The sequence below is a fragment of the Gadus morhua genome, chromosome 3 (assembly GCF_902167405.1).
Source record: "Gadus morhua chromosome 3, gadMor3.0, whole genome shotgun sequence".
NCBI lineage: Eukaryota > Metazoa > Chordata > Actinopteri > Gadiformes > Gadidae > Gadus > Gadus morhua.
In genome coordinates this window covers 28,414,027-28,432,246 of record NC_044050.1, presented here as the reverse complement: position 1 = coordinate 28,432,246, position 18,220 = coordinate 28,414,027, and the positions used below count along the sequence as shown (strand labels likewise).

General features: G+C 48.1%; 2 protein-coding genes across 5 annotated transcripts in view; both read right to left on the bottom strand.

Annotated features, from left to right (window-relative positions):
* The window catches only part of LOC115540812 (dynein heavy chain 6, axonemal-like), a 7,408-nt gene extending 4,611 nt beyond the window's left edge, over positions 1-2,797 (bottom strand). The window contains exons 1-5 of the mRNA XM_030352389.1: positions 2,710-2,797; positions 1,873-1,975; positions 1,688-1,770; positions 1,072-1,287; positions 365-696 (exon numbers count right to left, since the gene is read on the bottom strand). Coding sequence (XP_030208249.1) covers positions 365-696; positions 1,072-1,287; positions 1,688-1,770; positions 1,873-1,945 — 704 coding nt within the window. The 5' untranslated portion in view covers positions 1,946-1,975; positions 2,710-2,797. The remainder of the gene's footprint in view (positions 1-364; positions 697-1,071; positions 1,288-1,687; positions 1,771-1,872; positions 1,976-2,709) is intronic.
* A 636-nt stretch (positions 2,798-3,433) lies between these two features.
* On the bottom strand, positions 3,434-18,193 carry sclt1 (sodium channel and clathrin linker 1). 4 transcript variants are annotated; one of them, XM_030352248.1, is made up of 22 exons: positions 17,954-18,193; positions 17,559-17,616; positions 17,294-17,364; positions 16,996-17,060; positions 16,690-16,762; positions 16,051-16,106; positions 14,666-14,804; positions 14,316-14,438; positions 13,492-13,557; positions 12,820-12,890; positions 12,492-12,582; positions 12,023-12,114; positions 11,541-11,718; positions 10,979-11,077; positions 10,071-10,142; positions 8,533-8,607; positions 8,259-8,401; positions 6,643-6,835; positions 5,383-5,579; positions 4,611-4,689; positions 4,015-4,110; positions 3,434-3,784 (listed from the first exon to the last, which is right to left on the bottom strand). In XM_030352248.1, the coding sequence occupies exons 2-22, from the start codon at positions 17,590-17,592 to the stop codon at positions 3,722-3,724; spliced, it is 2,076 nt and encodes a 691-aa protein (XP_030208108.1). In that variant the 5' UTR covers positions 17,593-17,616; positions 17,954-18,193; the 3' UTR covers positions 3,434-3,721. The 4 variants fall into 4 exon arrangements, with proteins under 4 accessions (XP_030208108.1, XP_030208109.1, XP_030208110.1 ...); XM_030352249.1 differs by having other exon boundaries at positions 17,559-17,663; positions 17,954-18,187; XM_030352250.1 differs by having other exon boundaries at positions 17,977-18,187.
* Between the last annotated feature and the right edge of the window lie 27 nt (positions 18,194-18,220).

Here is an 18,220-nt window from a genome sequence, read left to right as displayed (position 1 = left end):
GCAGGGGCACACGCACGCCAGCACAAACACAAGCATATGCACGCACACACGTGCACATACACACACACACACACATATTGGCAAACAATGCTTTCCATATATTCTATTAGTAGCAAAGGCGTTGGGGTTAGAGTGATGCTAAATAACGATTAAATGAATACCTTTGTTAACATTAACACCAAAGGTAAATTATTACAGAGTCTAGATCATCTATTCTATCATTTATGTTCTACATTCTAGAGTTAACTGTTAACTGTAAGTTAATGCTCATTACTGCTTTAACGCATGTTAATTTATGGTTAAGTAATGCACCCTTTGGTTGTATCAGGTGTTACCAGGGATGTTTGCGATCGGTCGGGCGTACTTCAGGTAGAAAGGGTCGTAGTCAATGGAGGACCTGGGCACGGCCGACGTCATGTAGAGGAAGCCGACGTCCGGTTTGCTCCGGATGAGTCTGATGATGTCGGGGGGGCTGAGGACAGCCGCGTCCCCCCCCACCGCCGCCGCCGCCGCCCCCACATCGCCGCTGGGGCGCGGTCGCTTCAGGGCGGCCGCCGGCGGGGCGGGCGAGGGCCGGGCGGCGGGGGAGCCCCGGGAGAGGCCGGAGAGGGACTGCCTCCTGGTTCTCTTGGAGGCGGGCGGCTGATTGGGCGGACAGGGGGTCGGCGCGGCGACGCCTCTCTGCACCAGCTGGGCCTTCAGCAACGGAGGGGAGAGAGAGAGAGAGGGGGGGGGGGGGGGGGACACATCACCAAACGGGGATCGGATCGTGTCTCTCCGGAGGGGAACACATAGTACAAGGGACGGGGGTCCCTTCTATTGTGCGGGGATCTCGATATTCCAATAATTGGAATATAGTCGGGGCCTAGAGCGGTTGTTTTGTTAATATTGATTCCGAGCGCAGGAAGTGGCGCCGGCAGAGACACCAGCTTCCCGTTTAATTGATGAATTATAAAAGGCAGCGCAGTCGGATTGAACGTGTTCTGGTGGTCTTCTCGTTAAATCCCAGAGGCCTCGTTATAATTGTCTCCGCCGCGGCGCCATTGTAGTCCCTCCGCTGTGAACACTCACCCTCTTTTCCTTGACATGTGCCGGTAGCTCCGGTAAAGTGTTTGCATACGCTCGCTTTGGGAGTCGATCCTCCCGCGGTGCGCGCTGATGAAAGGAGGACGAGGGCGGGGGCGGCGGCGGCGTGTCCCATCCCGGGAGGAGCATCCCGTGGCGGGCCGGTCTCCACGCGCGGCCGGGCTGAGTGTGGAGGAGGCGGAGCTGGTTCTTCAGCGGCGTCTACATCAGGGGGTGACCAACGACATCCAACACGAAATGGAAAATGGACTGCATTTATATACAGGGCTTTTCTAACCAGTGGCCACTTTACAATACTGCCTATCTTTCACCCATTCATGCACACATTCACACACCGACGGCGTTGTTAACCATGGAAGGTGACAGCCAGCTCGTCAGGAGCAGTCAGGGTGAGGCGTCTCGCTCAGGGACACCTCGGCACTCAGCTAGGAGGAGCCGGGGATCAAACCAGCAACCTTTCGGTTCCCAGTCATCCCGCTCTACCCCCTGAGCCACATGATATTAGCAACTTTAGGCCACACTTTTGACTGACTTGGGGCTAAAGCCGGCTCAATAACATGATTAGAGGTGATATCCCCCTCAGCGGATCGATGGGTATCACCTGCTTATCTTTGACGTTGGCCGCTGGCTTTGGTAAACATCTGGAGGGTTGGAGCTCGGGAAGCTTTTCTGTGTACATTATCCCTAAGATGTATAAACACAAATCATATGATATCTCTGTTTTGCCACTAAAAAACCTGTTAATAGAAGGAAGTTACATGGTTCCAGGGGATGCATCATGCCTACCTCCAGCCAGGTCTCTGCCGCTCTGACCTGGGTCGCCATGCTGCTGTAGTCCGGCTCGGCTGGCCGAAGACATGGCTTCGTTATGTATATATTGTGGTGGACTCTGTGGACATAATTTACCATACTGTGTTATTGAGATGTTTCCCCTTACTCAACTATGCAGGTTGTAAGTGTGTTATGTATTAGGAGTTATGTTACGATCTGAAGTGCATTACGCACAACACATCAATGTACTATCTCGTTCTGTGTTAGGGACGCTGTCTCTTTAAGACCGACACTTTCACCATCTCATTCTGTGTTATAGGGATGCTGTCTCTTTAAGATCGACACAAGATATATTATCTCGTTCTGTGTTGTAGGGACGTTGTCTCTTTAAGATCGACGCATCAAAGCACTATCTCGTTCTGTGTTATAGGGACGCTGTCTCTTTAAGATCTACACGTCAATGTACTATCTCGTTCTGTGTTATAGGGACGCTGTCCCTTTAAGATCTACACGTCAATGTACTTTCTCGTTCTGTGTTATAGGGACGCTGTCTCTTTAAGATCGACACATCAAAGCACTATCTCGTTCTGTTAGTATAGGGACGCTGTCTTTTTGAGATCGACACATCAATGTACTATCTCGTTCTGTGCTATACGAACAATGTCTCTTTAAGACACATCAATGTACCCTCTCGTTCTGTGTTATATGGACGCTGTCTCTTTAAGATCAATACATCAGCCGTTCGACGCAGTGTTTAGTTTTAAACGTTTTTGAACGAATTAATAAACGACACGCCGTTGCGTTCTCGGCTTTTCACTTCTTGTATCACAATTTCCACAATATACAACTTACAGGTGAAAGGAGTAGGTTTTCGGTTCAAACTTGCAGCGTTAAACCCCTGCCAAGAGGAGCCGGTGGTGGGTGGTTGTCACCTGCCGCGTTAACTTTAGTTTACGGTTACTAAGCAACAGGATCAGGAGCAAGTCATGTGACCAAACAATGACGACTCTGGGCCAGAAGTTCCCAACCTTTTTTGTTCCAAGGATAAAGACAGGTTAATAGAAAAACACAATTTGAATGCATCATTTTAAGATGCATACATTTTAAACCCAAGGACATGTTTTTCAACCTGGTTTATTTGTCATCTTCACAAAAACTCAAGCAACAGCAATGAAATGCTTGAGTCTCAGGCCCCCTTCAACAATGATCCAATATAATATATATATTTTTAGAGCATAGACACATGACTTGACAGAGCACCACACTGCATTTACAGTGGTTGAGTTGCATATTATGAACTAAGTGGCAACAAAGGCTAACTATATGAATTGAATAAACCAATATTTTAAATTTCAGAACCATTCAGAAAATGTTCCCCTTTTCCCCACTACAAATAAGTGTATGGAGTCCATGTGGTGGATGAAATAACATGACACGTATAGCTGAAGTTATATTATTATTAATGAATATAATCACATCAAGTTTAAGGCTGGGAATCGCTGCTGTAGAGTAGATGACCAGAGCTGAACACGTGGTACCTCATGTCCACACGTGTGACAAATGAGACGAGACAGTGTTGTCATGATGACTATCATACTTTTTTATTATTCAATCACCTTTTTTCCCCAGTTGTGTTAGAAAAACTGCTGCCTAAGTGCATTTAATAGAACAGAAAAACATTGGCATTATGATAGCAACGAGCTTTAGGGAAAAACATGGAAAAATGGCAACAGTATTTTATAAAGTCATTAATCAACGTGAAGTTGCTGAACATTTGCTGCGATACAAAATTACAATAAATAGGGCATGTAGACAAAACAGTAAAAATGGTTTCTCTTTTTTCCTTCTTCTCGGCGAGTCGATATCATACCGTCTCCAGCTCCGAGGTGGCTGAAGTCTTCCTCCGCTGCGATGTCAGCAGGCTTAGCTGTGAGATAAAAGCAGACAAAATGAACCCTTGTGGTTTTTAATGGTCATCATTAAAATGCATCAACCAAACTAAAAATCTTTTTCGTTTTTTCCACAACAACGGTTGCACACAGACACATTGTAGACAACCAAGTCGTTAGAGCGCACATTATCCTAACGATATAAGCTGTAAAAAGGTTAGAGTCCCCCTTGTTTTCTTTGGGTGTTCCACAAAAGGTCAGCCCATACCTGCTGGGTGACAACGGTCGCCCTCTGCTCCGCCTGTGTCAGCCGTCTCTGAAGACGGACACTTTTTTCCTGGTACTCTGCCAGCTGTCTCTCGTACTGTGGACACACACACACACACGCACACACAAAAGCTCTCTAATCAAAACACATTTGATTTTTAAAGGGCAGGAACATTCCTACTCTAAAACCTATCCAGATCTTCTCATGTCTTAATAGATTTAAGACATTCCAGCAGCATTTGTGTGTATACCTATGCGTGTTTACATATATGTCTGTGTGTGTACCTATGTTTGTATACCTATGCTTTCCGACCGATATGTTTGTGTGCCTCTGTTGTGTACCTATGCGTGTGTGTACCTGTGCGTGTGTGTGTGTATATGTAAACCTGTGTGTGTGTGCGCGTGGCCATGTGTGTGCCTTTGTACCTACGTGTGTGTGTGTGTGTGTGTGTGTCTGTGTGCACCCAGACGTGTTCCTTTGTACCAATGCGTGCGTGTGCAACTATGAGTGCGTGTGTACGTATGCGTGCGCGTGTAACTATGTGTTCTGTGCACCTAATGCGTGCGCGTGTACCCGTCTGTGCGCGTCACACTGACCTCGGCGATGGTCTGGTGGTCTGCGTCCAGCTGGAGCTCCAGCTCTTGAGTGCGCTGCTTCTGTCGCCCCAGCTCTGCCCTGTAGGAGTCGGGGACATACCAGAGAGCCAACAGCTTATTTCAGATCAGAGCCGCCGGTTAAGTGCGCCCAGCGGTGGCAAGCGACTGATTTCTCCGCTACAGCGTTGCTAAGCTACACAGACCGTTCAACGGCTGCCCGGCGTCAGTAGAAAACACAAAATAAAGGGAATGAAATTCAATCGAAAAATCAAACCTTCAACTTCTGTCCAAAGTCGTATATTTGTTGTTGCTCGACCAAAGCAGCCGTCTAGACTGTGATTCATTATTCAGGGGTAAAAAAACTTCTTTAAACGTTTGATGGGGATCCTTGGATGGTGCAATCGAGCTGCCAAAACGGGGGTTTTGTAGTGTGCTCCCCACTCTGGGCCGGTCTTTCAAAGAGCCTTGGGGGGGCCCGATATTTTTTTCGACAGGATAAATCTGAGATTCTCGCATCTGATTGGTTAGAAGAGCTCTCCTTTAAAGCGTGTTTCGATTAGTCCTAGCTGTTTGCCAGAGTTAAGGGTTAGGGTTAGGTTTAGGGTTTACCCTTACCCTAACTCTAACCCATCAGAGGAGAGCCCTTCTAACCAATCAGAGGTAAGGATCCCAGACTTATCCTACAAAAAGAAATATCGCTTGGGGGGGCGGGAGGCGGATGGTCCATGGCGATGAGTCTTTCTCAGCCTCTCCTCTCCCAGGCCGGTCTCACCGCAGGTTGGCGATCTTGGCCTCGTAGGCCTGCGCCAGCTTCTTGGCCTCCTCCCTCCAGCGCTGGGAGCTGCGCTGCTGGGCTGTGAGGAGGCGCGTCAGGTCGTCGCTGGAGCTGCGGCTGCTGGCCTCGAGCTGCCGCACGCGGGCGTCCAGGCCCAGCTCCTTCTGGCTGTACTCCTGCTCCATCTGGGACACCTGAGGAGGAGGGCGGCAAGCAGGCAGGCAGGCAGTGAGAGATACATTGAAAGAGACAGTGAGAGAGACAGACAGACCGTGAGAGTGAGAGACAGACAAGACAGTGAGAGAGACAGAAAAGACAGTGAGAGAGACAGACAAGACAGTGAGAGAGACAGACAAGACAGTGAGAGAGACAGACAGACCGTGACAGAGACAGACAGACAGACAGACAAGACAGTGAGAGACAGACAGACCGTGAGAGAGACAGACAGACAGTGAGACAAACCAGACAGTGGGACAGACAGACAGATGGAGAAACAGACAGACGGAGAAACAGACAGACAGACAGACAGACAGACACAGAAACACATGAGAACGAGAAAGGGAGAGCAAAACACAGACAGAAGGACAGACAGAGCGAGAGACAGAGAGCATGTGCGAGAGATATATAGAGAGAGAGCGAGAGAGCCAGGGACAGATAAGAGGATGACAGATGAACGAGGCAGTATAAGACATGTCAAGGCAGAGCCAGGGTTAATTAACTTTAAAAAGGTAATGAGCTAAGATAATTAGTTGGCAAAAAAAAAAAAAAAAACAGAATTGTTCTTTGCACAATTTTAATACACACGTATTCTTCTGTGTTAATCGACAAGTACGCTAATTGCGCACTTGGAAGTGACAACGTTTAAGATTTACAGCAACACATCATTACAGCTTCCTATATTTCGACCGGGGGTGCTATGGATAGCACATACAGTACCAGTTGATCTAATCATTCTTCCACTAGCCTCTTTTTTTCCCCTTTGTATCCACATCCAATCCGACTCCACTCTATGCTCCGTACCAGCCTGGCGCCTCTTCCACCGCCACCCCCAGCCCAGCCGGCCGACCCCTCTAACACACAACACAAGCTCAGTGTTCGCCATCCTCGTACCCTGCAGGAGCTGCCTCCCACTGTTCCTCACCGTCCTCCCCTTTCTCCTCCCTCTCCACATCAGCCTTGTTAATAGACCCACACTGGGCGGTGTCCTCCTGTGCTCATCCATCTACCACCCCTGCCCCCCGCCCCGCCGCTGTGTACCTGTTGCTTGGCTCTTTTCTGCACCAGCAGGTTGGCCTTGCGCTGCTCGTCCATCTCCCTGCGGAGCTGCAGGTTCTCCTGCTGCAGCTGCAGCCGCTCCTCGCTGACGCCCACGCACTCGTCCCGGGCGCCGGCCAGCGAGCCCTGCAGCCGCCGCACCTCCTCCTGGCTGCGGGCCAGCTCCTCGCCGTACCTGTCGACCAGGACGAAGACAGGTGAGTTCAGGAGCAGGGTGGGAGGCAAAGGAGGTGAGGGAAGACGGCTTCATAAACTTTTGGACTTTATAGAGCCAGGACGAGATGAGAAGACATCCACTTGTTTGCTCATCATCACACAGAGACCTCACTTTTGCTAGACCCACCCACCCACCCACCCTCCCTCCCTCCCTCCCTCTGACTCCAAATTAAACTTCCAAACACCACTTGAGGATATGCTCTTCTGCGCGAACTTAACACACCACCGGAAGATTCTGTTGTTGATGAAGAAATGAAGAAAATAATTCATAATGGACCTTATACACTTCACTTCCAACTCATTATTCTGTCTGTTGTAGCATGTTGCAGTGACTGCAACTGGATGCCTGGACTCTCCTTACAGTTAACCAGCCAGCGCTGTTTTAAAATGTTTATATGGCACCCATTGCACTCCTGAAAATACCTGGAAGAAGGGAACTCCCATTCTGCGGTCCTTCTCCAGATTTCCTCCTTGCTAATCAAGGGAGTTTTTTCTTGCCCTCTGGGGAGCAAGGGTCAGGGGGGTTTCATAAACATATGGCCTGCTAAAGGGGACATATTATACCACCAGGTGTGAATGAGATTAGCCTTACAAGCAGTTTTGAAATCTGCCCAATATGATATCACCAGTGGGCGTGTCCACCTAGATCTGTGCTGGATAGATGAGCAACGTTTACTTCAGTCCACTGGGTAGGCTGGTAGACTGATCTATCCAGCACACCTGGGGGTATAATATGTCCCCTTTAAGCCCTTTGAGACTGTACCGGTGATTAAGGGCTATACTAATAAAGTAAAATTGAATTGAATTGACTTGACAGAGCCCTAGAAGGATGCGCGGATGAATGAATGGAGAGAGAGATGAAGAAAAATAAATAAACATGTGTGCACTAACACGCGTGCCAGCGTCTCGCTCCACTGCAGGCATTGACCCGTCTCGGGCTCCCCTTGATAGTTCGGTACGGGGGCCTTTTGGAAGTACAGGGAGCGGCACATAATATTCTTTGGAAAAAAGAATGAAAGCTCGGGCAGGAAATTTGATATTAACAAAAGCGAAACGGTTTACGCGTGCAATTGTGGCGAGCCAGCTCTGTGTTGGCAGGTAACACGTCTTAATTTGAAAAGAGTCAATCCTTTAAACAAAACCACAACCGAGGAAATAACGTCGAAACGGCAAGGGCAGGTTTTCAGGAACACTGAGAAAGTCATTGAGCATAAGAACGTCGGTAACCGGAGAGCAGGGACCTTCACGCTTCTCTGCAATTGAAAGCCGTGAATAGCAACCGGAGGAAGAAAAAAAAATAAATAAGAAAACCCAGAGGCATAATATATATTCCACTCCAGTCTCCACACACACGCGCACCCTGTGAGTAAGATGCAACTCACTCCATGTCCAACTTTTTGAGTTTATTCTGAGTGCTCTGCAGAGTGATAGTCATGTCGTCCCTCATCCTGTCTGCGTCCAGACACCGCTGGTGGAGCGCATCTATCTTCCTGAACTCGGGCTCCGCCCGGCCCTCCTTGTACACCTACGGGGGGGGGAAAGGGAATAAATAAATGCTTGAAAATTAAAAAGAAACCAAGTCATTATGAATAAAACATCCACAACCGAATCCACCACTCGGCGGCGTTTGTGGAGTCTCAATCGACTGGTCCTCGCCTTCTCCAGCTCTTCCTCCACCGCCTTCCTCTCTCGATGGGCCCGCTCCATCTGCGACTCTTTGTCCGCACACTCCTGCCGGCCGGGGTGGGGGTGGAGGAGACAAAGGAGAGACGGGTGGTTCAACGTCTCATGGTGGAATACGAGGCACAAAGGAAGCAGAGGACCACAGTGTTTCCGACGCATGGATTTATTTGTGGCAGCCATCCACGGTATCATCATTGACTGCCACATATTGATTTCCGCTCCTTTGTTTTACTATTTAAGATGGGTAAAATCTTATTTCATTGTGGAGCTGCGCGCATCACATTGATTCGCTCGGCCCCACCTTGCCCCCGCCTCCGCTCTCCCTCTCTCGCGAACACGTTGGCAAGGGAGCCGACTGCGAGCAACCCCCCCCTCCTCCTCCTCCTCCCCCCCCTGTGCACTTTCAATCAAAACATGATCATGCGAGGGAGGAAGGATTGTTGTTGGCTTCTCCCCGCGGAGATGACGGCCGGCCAAGTTCCTCAGCAGAATCAATCCCGTGTGAACTCGGCAGCACGATTCTGTCCAAAACTGAAGCATTCACGCGAACTCTGATAAGTCGGCCCGTCTACGTTGTTAACACAGCGCTGTCAATCTCAGAGAGCGCCGTCTTTTGATGTGTTAAAAAGCAAACATGTACGGAGCCGGTTTCTTATGAAACATTGGAACATCAGGTGTGCGCGTTAAACACCTTCATCAGGGGAAGGACTGGGACCATAAAGCAGGTCTGTTAGGCAGTCAGAAACTTAACTCATCGCACAGCGCACATAAATGTTGTTTTCGGTCATCGAGTCCAACACAACAATAGGATTTCAATACTCGCTTAACAATTCTGCCAACAAGCCTGCATTAATACCACAGAGAGTGGTGTACTTCTATAGGGGGGGGGGGTCTTCTATAGTTGTTGTTTTTTGAGATTCGTTATATTTGATACGGCTTTGTTCGATACACAAATGTGGCGGTTGTTAGCCGGCTGCACAGAGCTGCTCATCAATATCTACGGCTCATTTGTCACAAAGTACTTGCCGTGGAGCACTCACATGGAGTGTTATTAAATATAATAATTAATTTAAAGGGGTGATATCACGCCACCAGGTGTGAGTGTGAATAGCTATTACAAGTCGTTGCAACAAATCTATCTTTCCGTGTGCTCTACTGACATCACCAGTGGGTGTGTCCACATAGATGTATGGTGGATAGATCAGCACCATTTGCTAAAGTCGACTGGGTAGACTGGTAGACTGATCCCTCCAGTGTACATCTAGTTGGACACGCTCACTAGTATTCAAACGGCTTAAAACGGCTAATCACACTCAAACCTGGTGGTATGATATCACCCCTTTAAGAAGCATGGGTGTTCCTTCTCACATGCACCCCGCCCCCACCCAGACCCCCCCCCCTCCTCGGTCAGCTACGCCCCAAAAACAAAGATGGGAAATGCTATGCGGGGCACGTTCAAGCGTGGACAGGGATGTACGGGTGACGACGCAACATGTGGGCCGGGACCTCACCAGCTGCAGGGCGGACAGCTCCTCGGCCATGCGCTGGATCTGAACGTTGCACTGCTTGCGCACGTTCTCCACCTGACAAACAGACAGAGGGATAAACAACTGCAACAACACACGAAACAATTGACTCGGTGGCAGCTGCGGAGCCAGAGAACTGAAACGTTGTTGTTTACCGTCGGTAGTCAGACAGCTGTTCTTATGTTTAAGCAATGAGTACCGTCGACCAAATGCGGAAACAATAACCTACTTGTGTTACCTGTGTGTACACAGGTGGGGTTTTTTATAACGAAAGAGGGACTAGCATAGAAGAATGCAAATTAAGGCAATGATCACATGTGGCGGTAGTGATTTGATAAGCTAGCTGAAAAATAAGTTGTCGTTTCAGGCTGGTTTTCCTCTTGCAATTTATGCAACACACTAAATAAATAAAGAACAGAAAAAGTTCAGCAAGTCCGTGGGGCACACAATGCGGCGGTCTTAAAGTCTGTAAGACTGCACCCCTCCGCATGTCTGGTGGCAAACCCTCGCTCTCTTCTGCGACCCCCCACCAACTAACTTTAACTGGGAGTGGAGTGGATTGTTGCCCGAACACGATAAGTAAAACCGACAATTTATAGAAACCTTTAACACTTTGTCTCAGCCTGCAGCGATCCGGGGTTGAGAAAACAGTGTGTGAATTGGGGCCTGGAGGCATTAATGTGCTGCTGTTTCTTTTTTAAAATAGGAAGAAGAAACACAAGATAAGTAGCGGTGCACTTATTATAATAATACAGCGGCATAGCGCGAGTGTTAAACAAAAAAACCCAAATAAAAGGACGCTAAGCCGACTCCGAGGCAGAGGCAATTGTTCGTTGCCTCTGACAGTCGGGGACCTGCGTGGACCCAGCGACCCCGATCTACACCCTGCCCACCTCCTTTCTGGTGCGCACGGCTGCATCCTGAATCAGCTGCTTAATGACCTCCTTTGTTTTCTCCAGCTCCTCCACCTTCTGCTTCTCCCTCAAGTGGGCCTAGGACACGAACACAAAGACACATACACAGTAAGAGAGAGAGAGAGACAAACACAGTAAGAGAGAGAGAGAGAGAGACACACACAGTAAGACGGGGAGAGAGACACACACACAGACACAGTAAAAGAGAGAGAGAGACACACAGACACAGTAAGAGAAACACACACACACACACAGACACGGTAAGAGAGAGAGAGACACACAGACACAGTAAGAGAGAGAGAGAGACAAACGCACACACACACACACACACACACACACACACACACACACACACACACACACACACACACACACACACACACACACACACACACACACACACACACACACACACACACACACACACACAGGAGCCAACCGGCCGACGAGACAAAGATGATTTCAGAAACCGGGAGAATTTGCAGAAACAATAAGGTGAAGGAGGGGGATAAAGAGAGTAAAGAGGGCCCCCCGTCCTCACCTGCTCCTTCTGCAGCGAGGCCTCCTCTGCGAGCTGAACGCTTTCGCGCACTTTGGCCAAAACGTCGTAGCGCTCCTCCTCCAGGGAGGCGCAGCGCCCCTGAAGCTCCCCCACCTGCCTCTCCCACACCGCCTGCTCCCTGCGCACCGCCTCCGCCTCCTGGGACGCGGCCTTCAGCCTGGAGCCCGGGGGGAGAGGGGGGAGGAGGGGGAGGGAAAGTACACAGAGAGACGTGGCAGAGTGCACAGGGGGGTAGTTGTCAGGGGAAATGGGTCAAAAGCGGCTGTGCGTGCGTGCGTGCGTGCGTGCGTGCGTGCGTGCGTGTATCTCCGTGTATGTGTGCGTGTGTATCTCTGTGTGTGTGTGTGTGTCTCTCCGTGTGTGTGTGTGTGTGTGTGTCTCTGTGTGTGTTTGTGTGTCTCTCCGCGTGTGTCTCTCCGTGTGCGTGCGTGTGTGTCTGTGCGTGTGCGTGCGTCTCTCACCTGGCCTCCAGCTGACTCAGGGCTGACTGGAGCTGCAGGAGTCTCTTCTCCGCAGCGTCCTCTCGACCCTGAGCGTCACGCGCCTCTTCCTCCTACGCACACAATTAAACGCACACAATTAAAACGCACACAATTAAACGCACTCACTCAATTTGACTTTACATTCAGGGCCTTTAGCAGCGACTAACAATAATTTGTCAGAAGGAGGAACAACAATATATCTCTGTCGGTACAGTAAGGACGTTGAGAGAAGTGCCAAGCAATCACTAGGTTAACCCATTCCCCGTACACAACAAGGACAGCTAGGATAAGATGCTACACAATATAGGTAGGTACTATCTAGGTGTGCAAAGACGTACAACGTCTTTGCACACCTCTCCGACTAAGACAGGTGGATACTTTTATTTTTCAATTCGCTTTGCTTCTTGAACATGGAAGGTACTTTTGTCGTACGAAAACAGGTCAATACTTTTCTCTGCAGACGATCTTGGACGTTCTGCAGCAGTTTAGTCATCTCCTCCACGCGGCTTGTGGCTGTCCTCAGCTCAACTTTGGTCTGCCTGCGCGGGGAGGGGGGGGGGACACAAAGGAAACGTGGAGCAGATGAGAGCGGGGGGGATTGTGAGCGGAGTGATTGTCAGTCGAACAAACTCCTGAATAGGCGGGGATGGGGTGGCCAGTTCGGGTCCACGGCATAATCAGTAGGCGGTGAAGCGAGCAGGCCATTCCGTCTCTGGTTGTAATCAATCCAGAGTCAAAAGATGGATCTGGCAGTGTTTGGGGGGGGGTCAGATTACCTCAGCTGCCCGCGTTGCTCCTCCATCTCCGTGCTCTGCTCCGTCAGCGTCCGCACAAACTGCTGGTTCGTCTGAGAATGGCAAGAGAGGCACAGCGATCGAGGGCGAGCCATTAATTCACACACACACAGATACACCGGGTGTGCGTGAACAAACACACTGAAACGCTCCCTTTCCCAACTGTGTTTTTGTCTTGTGCCACCATGCGGGAACTTTCAGGCCCCTGCCCAAGTGGCAGCCGGTGTGAAGAGTCAAAAGGGACAGAGCTGCCTCATTAACAATGCATCACACGGATATAGTATTACTCCCCTCGACTCTGTCCTCGCTCCTAAAGACGGAAACAGGTGTCCGTACAAGTGTGCGGCGGGAGTGTGTGTCTGACGCAACAGCTTAATCTCCAAATTAAGCTAATCCAACTGCTAACCTTTCCCGCAGTCACGCTGAATTCAAATAGACAGTGTGTGAGAGAAATAATATCTGGATAAAGGCTTCCCTAACAACCCGTAATAAAACTTGCTGGCAGACACACACGGTGGCTCACTTACAATTTCCAAATGAGTTATTAGAAGCGCTATTCTTATCTTCTTTTTCTCAGAACAACAGATCATTAAGGGGTCTCCCGCTAGATTGGTGGGCGATCGTTTAACGAGCTTTTAATAGACCATCACTCACAGATTCCAGCTTTTGATTGGCCACTTGGATATTATGGGTGTGCTGTTGGAATTGGACAAGCTGGTCCTGGAAGAGAGAGGAGGAAGCATCCGATGAATTACTATTAGCATTCGGTCATATAGCAGACGCTACCTAAGCCCGTCGCCCGACAACGATGATTCTAATGGTGATGTCATTAGGAGCAGGTAGGGGCTGGGATCTTGCGCAAGGATGACTGACGATCAACTGATGGGTTTTGGCTTGGAAAAACGTCAACGACACATCATCACATAAAGTGTACACATTTCTTACATTTTCATCAGGTTCAAGCACATAACCTAAGTCCCCACACAGTCCTTAGCGTCGGCATTCCAATTTAGCCGCGAGGGATAAAACGTGGGAGAAGAAATCGTGACGCAGAGTTTTAAAGGAATTCAGTTCCACTTCTTGTAGACGTTTGATCCTTTATTCATTCGCTTTCGTAAACACGTTAGAAGGCTGATGTGTAGCAGTGACCGAATCTTTAATTGTGGTTCCTAAGTGCTGTCAACAGAAATAAAATAAATATAAAATCTCTCTCCCTCTCCCACTGCCATTCAAATTGAGGGCGGAGCGAGCAATGCAAGACCACAAGACATACAGAACACAGGAAAAACACGTATGTGGCTCCCACACTATCCTTAAACACTAAACAGAGACCAAGTAGAGAGTATCTACTGCTGACATGAATTGAGTTTGTTATTCCTTGCATGAAGTGTCTTAATGGGGGCTTTGACTGAACGACCACCACCACAGAGTGCAGCGGTGGTGGTGGTACGGACGGTCGTGTGGCTGCGGGCCGGTACCTTGAGCTGCTGCCGCTGGGCTCCGTGGACCTGTCCCTCAGACACGCTCCTCTGATAGAGCTGTTGGAGTCGGTCCAGCTCCTGGACCGCCGTCTGCCACAGCTCCATGGCCTGCTCGCGCTCCTACACACACACACACACACACACACACACACACACACACACACACACACACACACACACACACACACACACACACACACACACACACACACACACACAGAGAGAAAAGGGAAGAGGACGAAAGTGAAAGTAAAGAGAGAGGATGGAGAAAGAGAGGAAAATAGACAGAGTCAGACACAGAGATGGGGCGAAAAATGGAGAGAGAGAAAGAAAAAGGGGGGCCAGACCTGCCCAGAGAGCTGCATTTGTTCCTGGAGGTTCTTGATGACTCCCTCCTCCTCCAGGGAGCCACTGTTCTCAAGGCCTGGAGCCACTGGCAGGGCTTGAAGCTGGCCTTCCACCGATTCCCGCAGTTCAGCATGCAGCCTGGGAGATATGCAGGGAAGACCCAAGTGCTCCAGTTCCCGAAATAACACACAGCAGCGAGTTCTTCTTCAACGGGAGACTCGAGTACGGACTGTATACAGTCTCATCACTCTCATGCTATCAGGCAAAGCTCAAATCTGAGTGAATAGGCAGTTTCCCTGTTTTCCACTTCAAATTTGCTTGGAACAACTATGCTGTCTGTACGAGTTTAATGGGCCAACAGTGGACCCAAACTCAGCTGGACCTAACATACTGTCGCATAATCAGCGTCCTTAGACTCAGTGTCTGTAAAGGTTTGAAATCAACACCGTGGAGACTGGCCGCTGTAGAAACATCCAAGTAGGAAAATGTATGTTGTACGACCTTGTGGAGCATCTTATCCAAGCTGTCTTTGTTGTATACAGGGAATGGGTTAACCGAGTGATGGTTAGTGCTTGGCACTTGGTTCTATGAACATCCTTACTGTACCGACAAGAGATTTATTGTTTTTTCTCCTTCTGACAAATGCACTCACTGTAAGTCGCTTTGGATGAAAGGGTCTGCTATACGCCCTTCATTTAAATGTATATATGTATGTGTAATGTAACATCACTTTCATTTTCATGCAAATGAGTTTCTCATTGGTAGAATATCTCCGTAACTAAACAGAGAACTAGCTGTTATGTTTCCTGGTCCAGGCTTTGTGACGCCTCCTCGAGAAGTTCTGCTGTTACACACGACTGCTGCAGCCGACAGAGGCTAAGATGCACTAATTCAATATGCATAAATATTTGACTCACTGTATTTACGATCTATTAAAAATCATAGGGGACACCACTTGTTTCTGGTGTGACGCTTGAGTAGGCCAGTGCTATGTGGTGTTATGGCGAGGTGTTAATTAACAATAAATCTGTGCTCTTCATCAGGACCTGATTTGTGTAACAAGATGGAGCACATCACAGTTAACCTATAAGGGAAGAGTCAAGCCTTAAGGGAGCTGATTGAATATTGAGGAAACGTAAATGTAAATGTTTAACATTCTATCTGATTTTGTAAAAGATCTGTAGGATGAAAAAATATAAGCGAGGGATATTTCTCTTGAAATATCAATGTATATTGAATCACACAAAGTCAATAGCCACCCTGGCATCAGATTTTCACTCGTTAAGTGTAGAATGTACTTCTGGGGTGAATACATTGAAATGTAATGGGCTTGACTTGAATAGTCGGTTATACATAACGTCTTATGCACAGAAAACCTTCGTACCGTTCGTTCTCCTTGATGACCCTCTCCAACTTGACCTTTACGTCGGCCATCTGTGCCTGTTGAATACTTATGATTTAAAGGCGTTTGAAATGTGGCATTCAGAAATCATCAATATAAATAATAGAATGAGATGAAAAGATGGAAACTCCAGACCTAGCGTGTGTGCAGGTGTGGGTGTCACTTGGGTGTCAAGAGTTTATGCGTGCATCAAATAGCGACTTATCGATGAGGCCTTCATTAATAGTAGCGAGATAAGACTCACTTCTTCAGAGTTCACCTAGACTCTGCATAACCTCCCCCCTTAACCCCCTGCCCCCCTCTTACACACTTATTGTATGTTGTACTTAATGTACGCACTTATTGTATGTTGTACAACGTTGCACTTAGAAACAGTACTTTGTGCAGCGTCTTTTCCAAGCTATCTTTGTTGTATACGGGGAATGGGTTAACCTAGTAATTGTTAGTGCTTGGCACTTGGTTCTATGAACATCCTTACTGTACCGAAAGCGATATATGGTTGGTTCTCTTTCTTCTGATCAATGTACTTAATGTAAGTCCCTTTGGAAAAGCGTCTGCTAAATGACCTGAATGTAAAATGAAATGGAGGCAAGTGGTGTAAGAATTCATACTCCAAATTACCTGGTGTCTGTGCAACTGCTGAGTCATGTCTTCCATGTGTCTGTCGTATTCCTCTATCAGAGGAGCCATGATGCTGTAACAAAGTAGAGCACAGACATGAGTTCTTAAATACCTTCTAATGACATGATTATTGGAAGTGCAAAGGTCTACAAAGAGAGCACCAGTAATTATTATAATATACAAAGCAATACAGTTAAATGTGTGAAATAAATTACCCGACAGACTGATGCAGTGTGCAGTGTGAACTTCACGTTTGCATTGTATGTATTTAATAATATTCAATATGAAAATATAGTTGTACTATACCTTTTATCCGACATCCAAAGGCCAGGGGATTCGGCAGGTCTTGGATCCTCCAAATGACAGCTAGCCTATCCAATGTGCATCACAAGGTCTTAAATTTGTATGGTTTTGTATTTGTCATCAGCAGTAGCCCTGAGGTGCCTGCTGACCTCAATTATTCAATTGAACACAGAGAGAGCCATCTTTTGCTCTGGAAATGGAAATGGTTGGAACATACACTCATTTACATTAATACTTGGAACTAGGAGCCTGGCTCTGCAAAGACTTTTAAACTCAGATAAGATAACCAAGATGTCACTACCTGAGCTGCCATGGTGCTGTGATTGCGGCTGCCATCCTGGTACTTGCTGAGAGCCGAGTTCAACCTCTGCACTGAAACACACACACACACACACACACACACACACACACACACACACACACACACACACACACACACACACACACACACACACACACACACACACACACACACACACACATGAATAAAGACTTCTACACATACGAAACCAATAACGATGATCAGGAAACGGTCTGCTCTTAATGCCTGGAGCTCTCTTACTTACCTTGATCTCGTAGAAATTCAACTTCGGCTTGCATGCTGTGATGAGAGTGTGAAGGGAACTGTGTCACAGTGGCTTGGTTAGCGTCAATCAGAATCACTTAAACGGCTATCAAACAAGATGTAGGCATGAGTCAGGCACGGGTTTGGCTTTAGGCAACAACACATGATACAGGTGACGGTATGTGGCTGTGTGTGTACATCGGTGTGTGTGAATGTCTGCATGAATGGGTGACTGACTGTTAGGCAATATGGTAAAGAGCTTTTAGTGGCCAATGGTTAGAAAAACACTGTATAAATGCAGTGCATTTGTCATTGACAGGTCGTTTACATGTAGAACCTTCATTGGAAGTCTCTCGATGCTTTAACAACGTGAAGTTTAAACTTAAAGTAGCTTACAGGGTTTAGTAACGGGACGTTACCAGGCGGGGCCGGAGGACGCCGGGAAACCTTCCCAAACAGAGCCTCGTTCCGGGCAAATCACAAGGCTCGATACGTTCAAGTCAGGGGAAATCTCAGAGAAATATATTCAATAAACATGACTTGAAAATAAAACTGATTTACGCCTCAAATATTGATGTGCGTCGCAGCGTCTCTCCGCCAAATGTTTCCAAGCAAACAAAACACCGCCAATCACCGTCAAGGAAACAAATCTCGACCAATCAC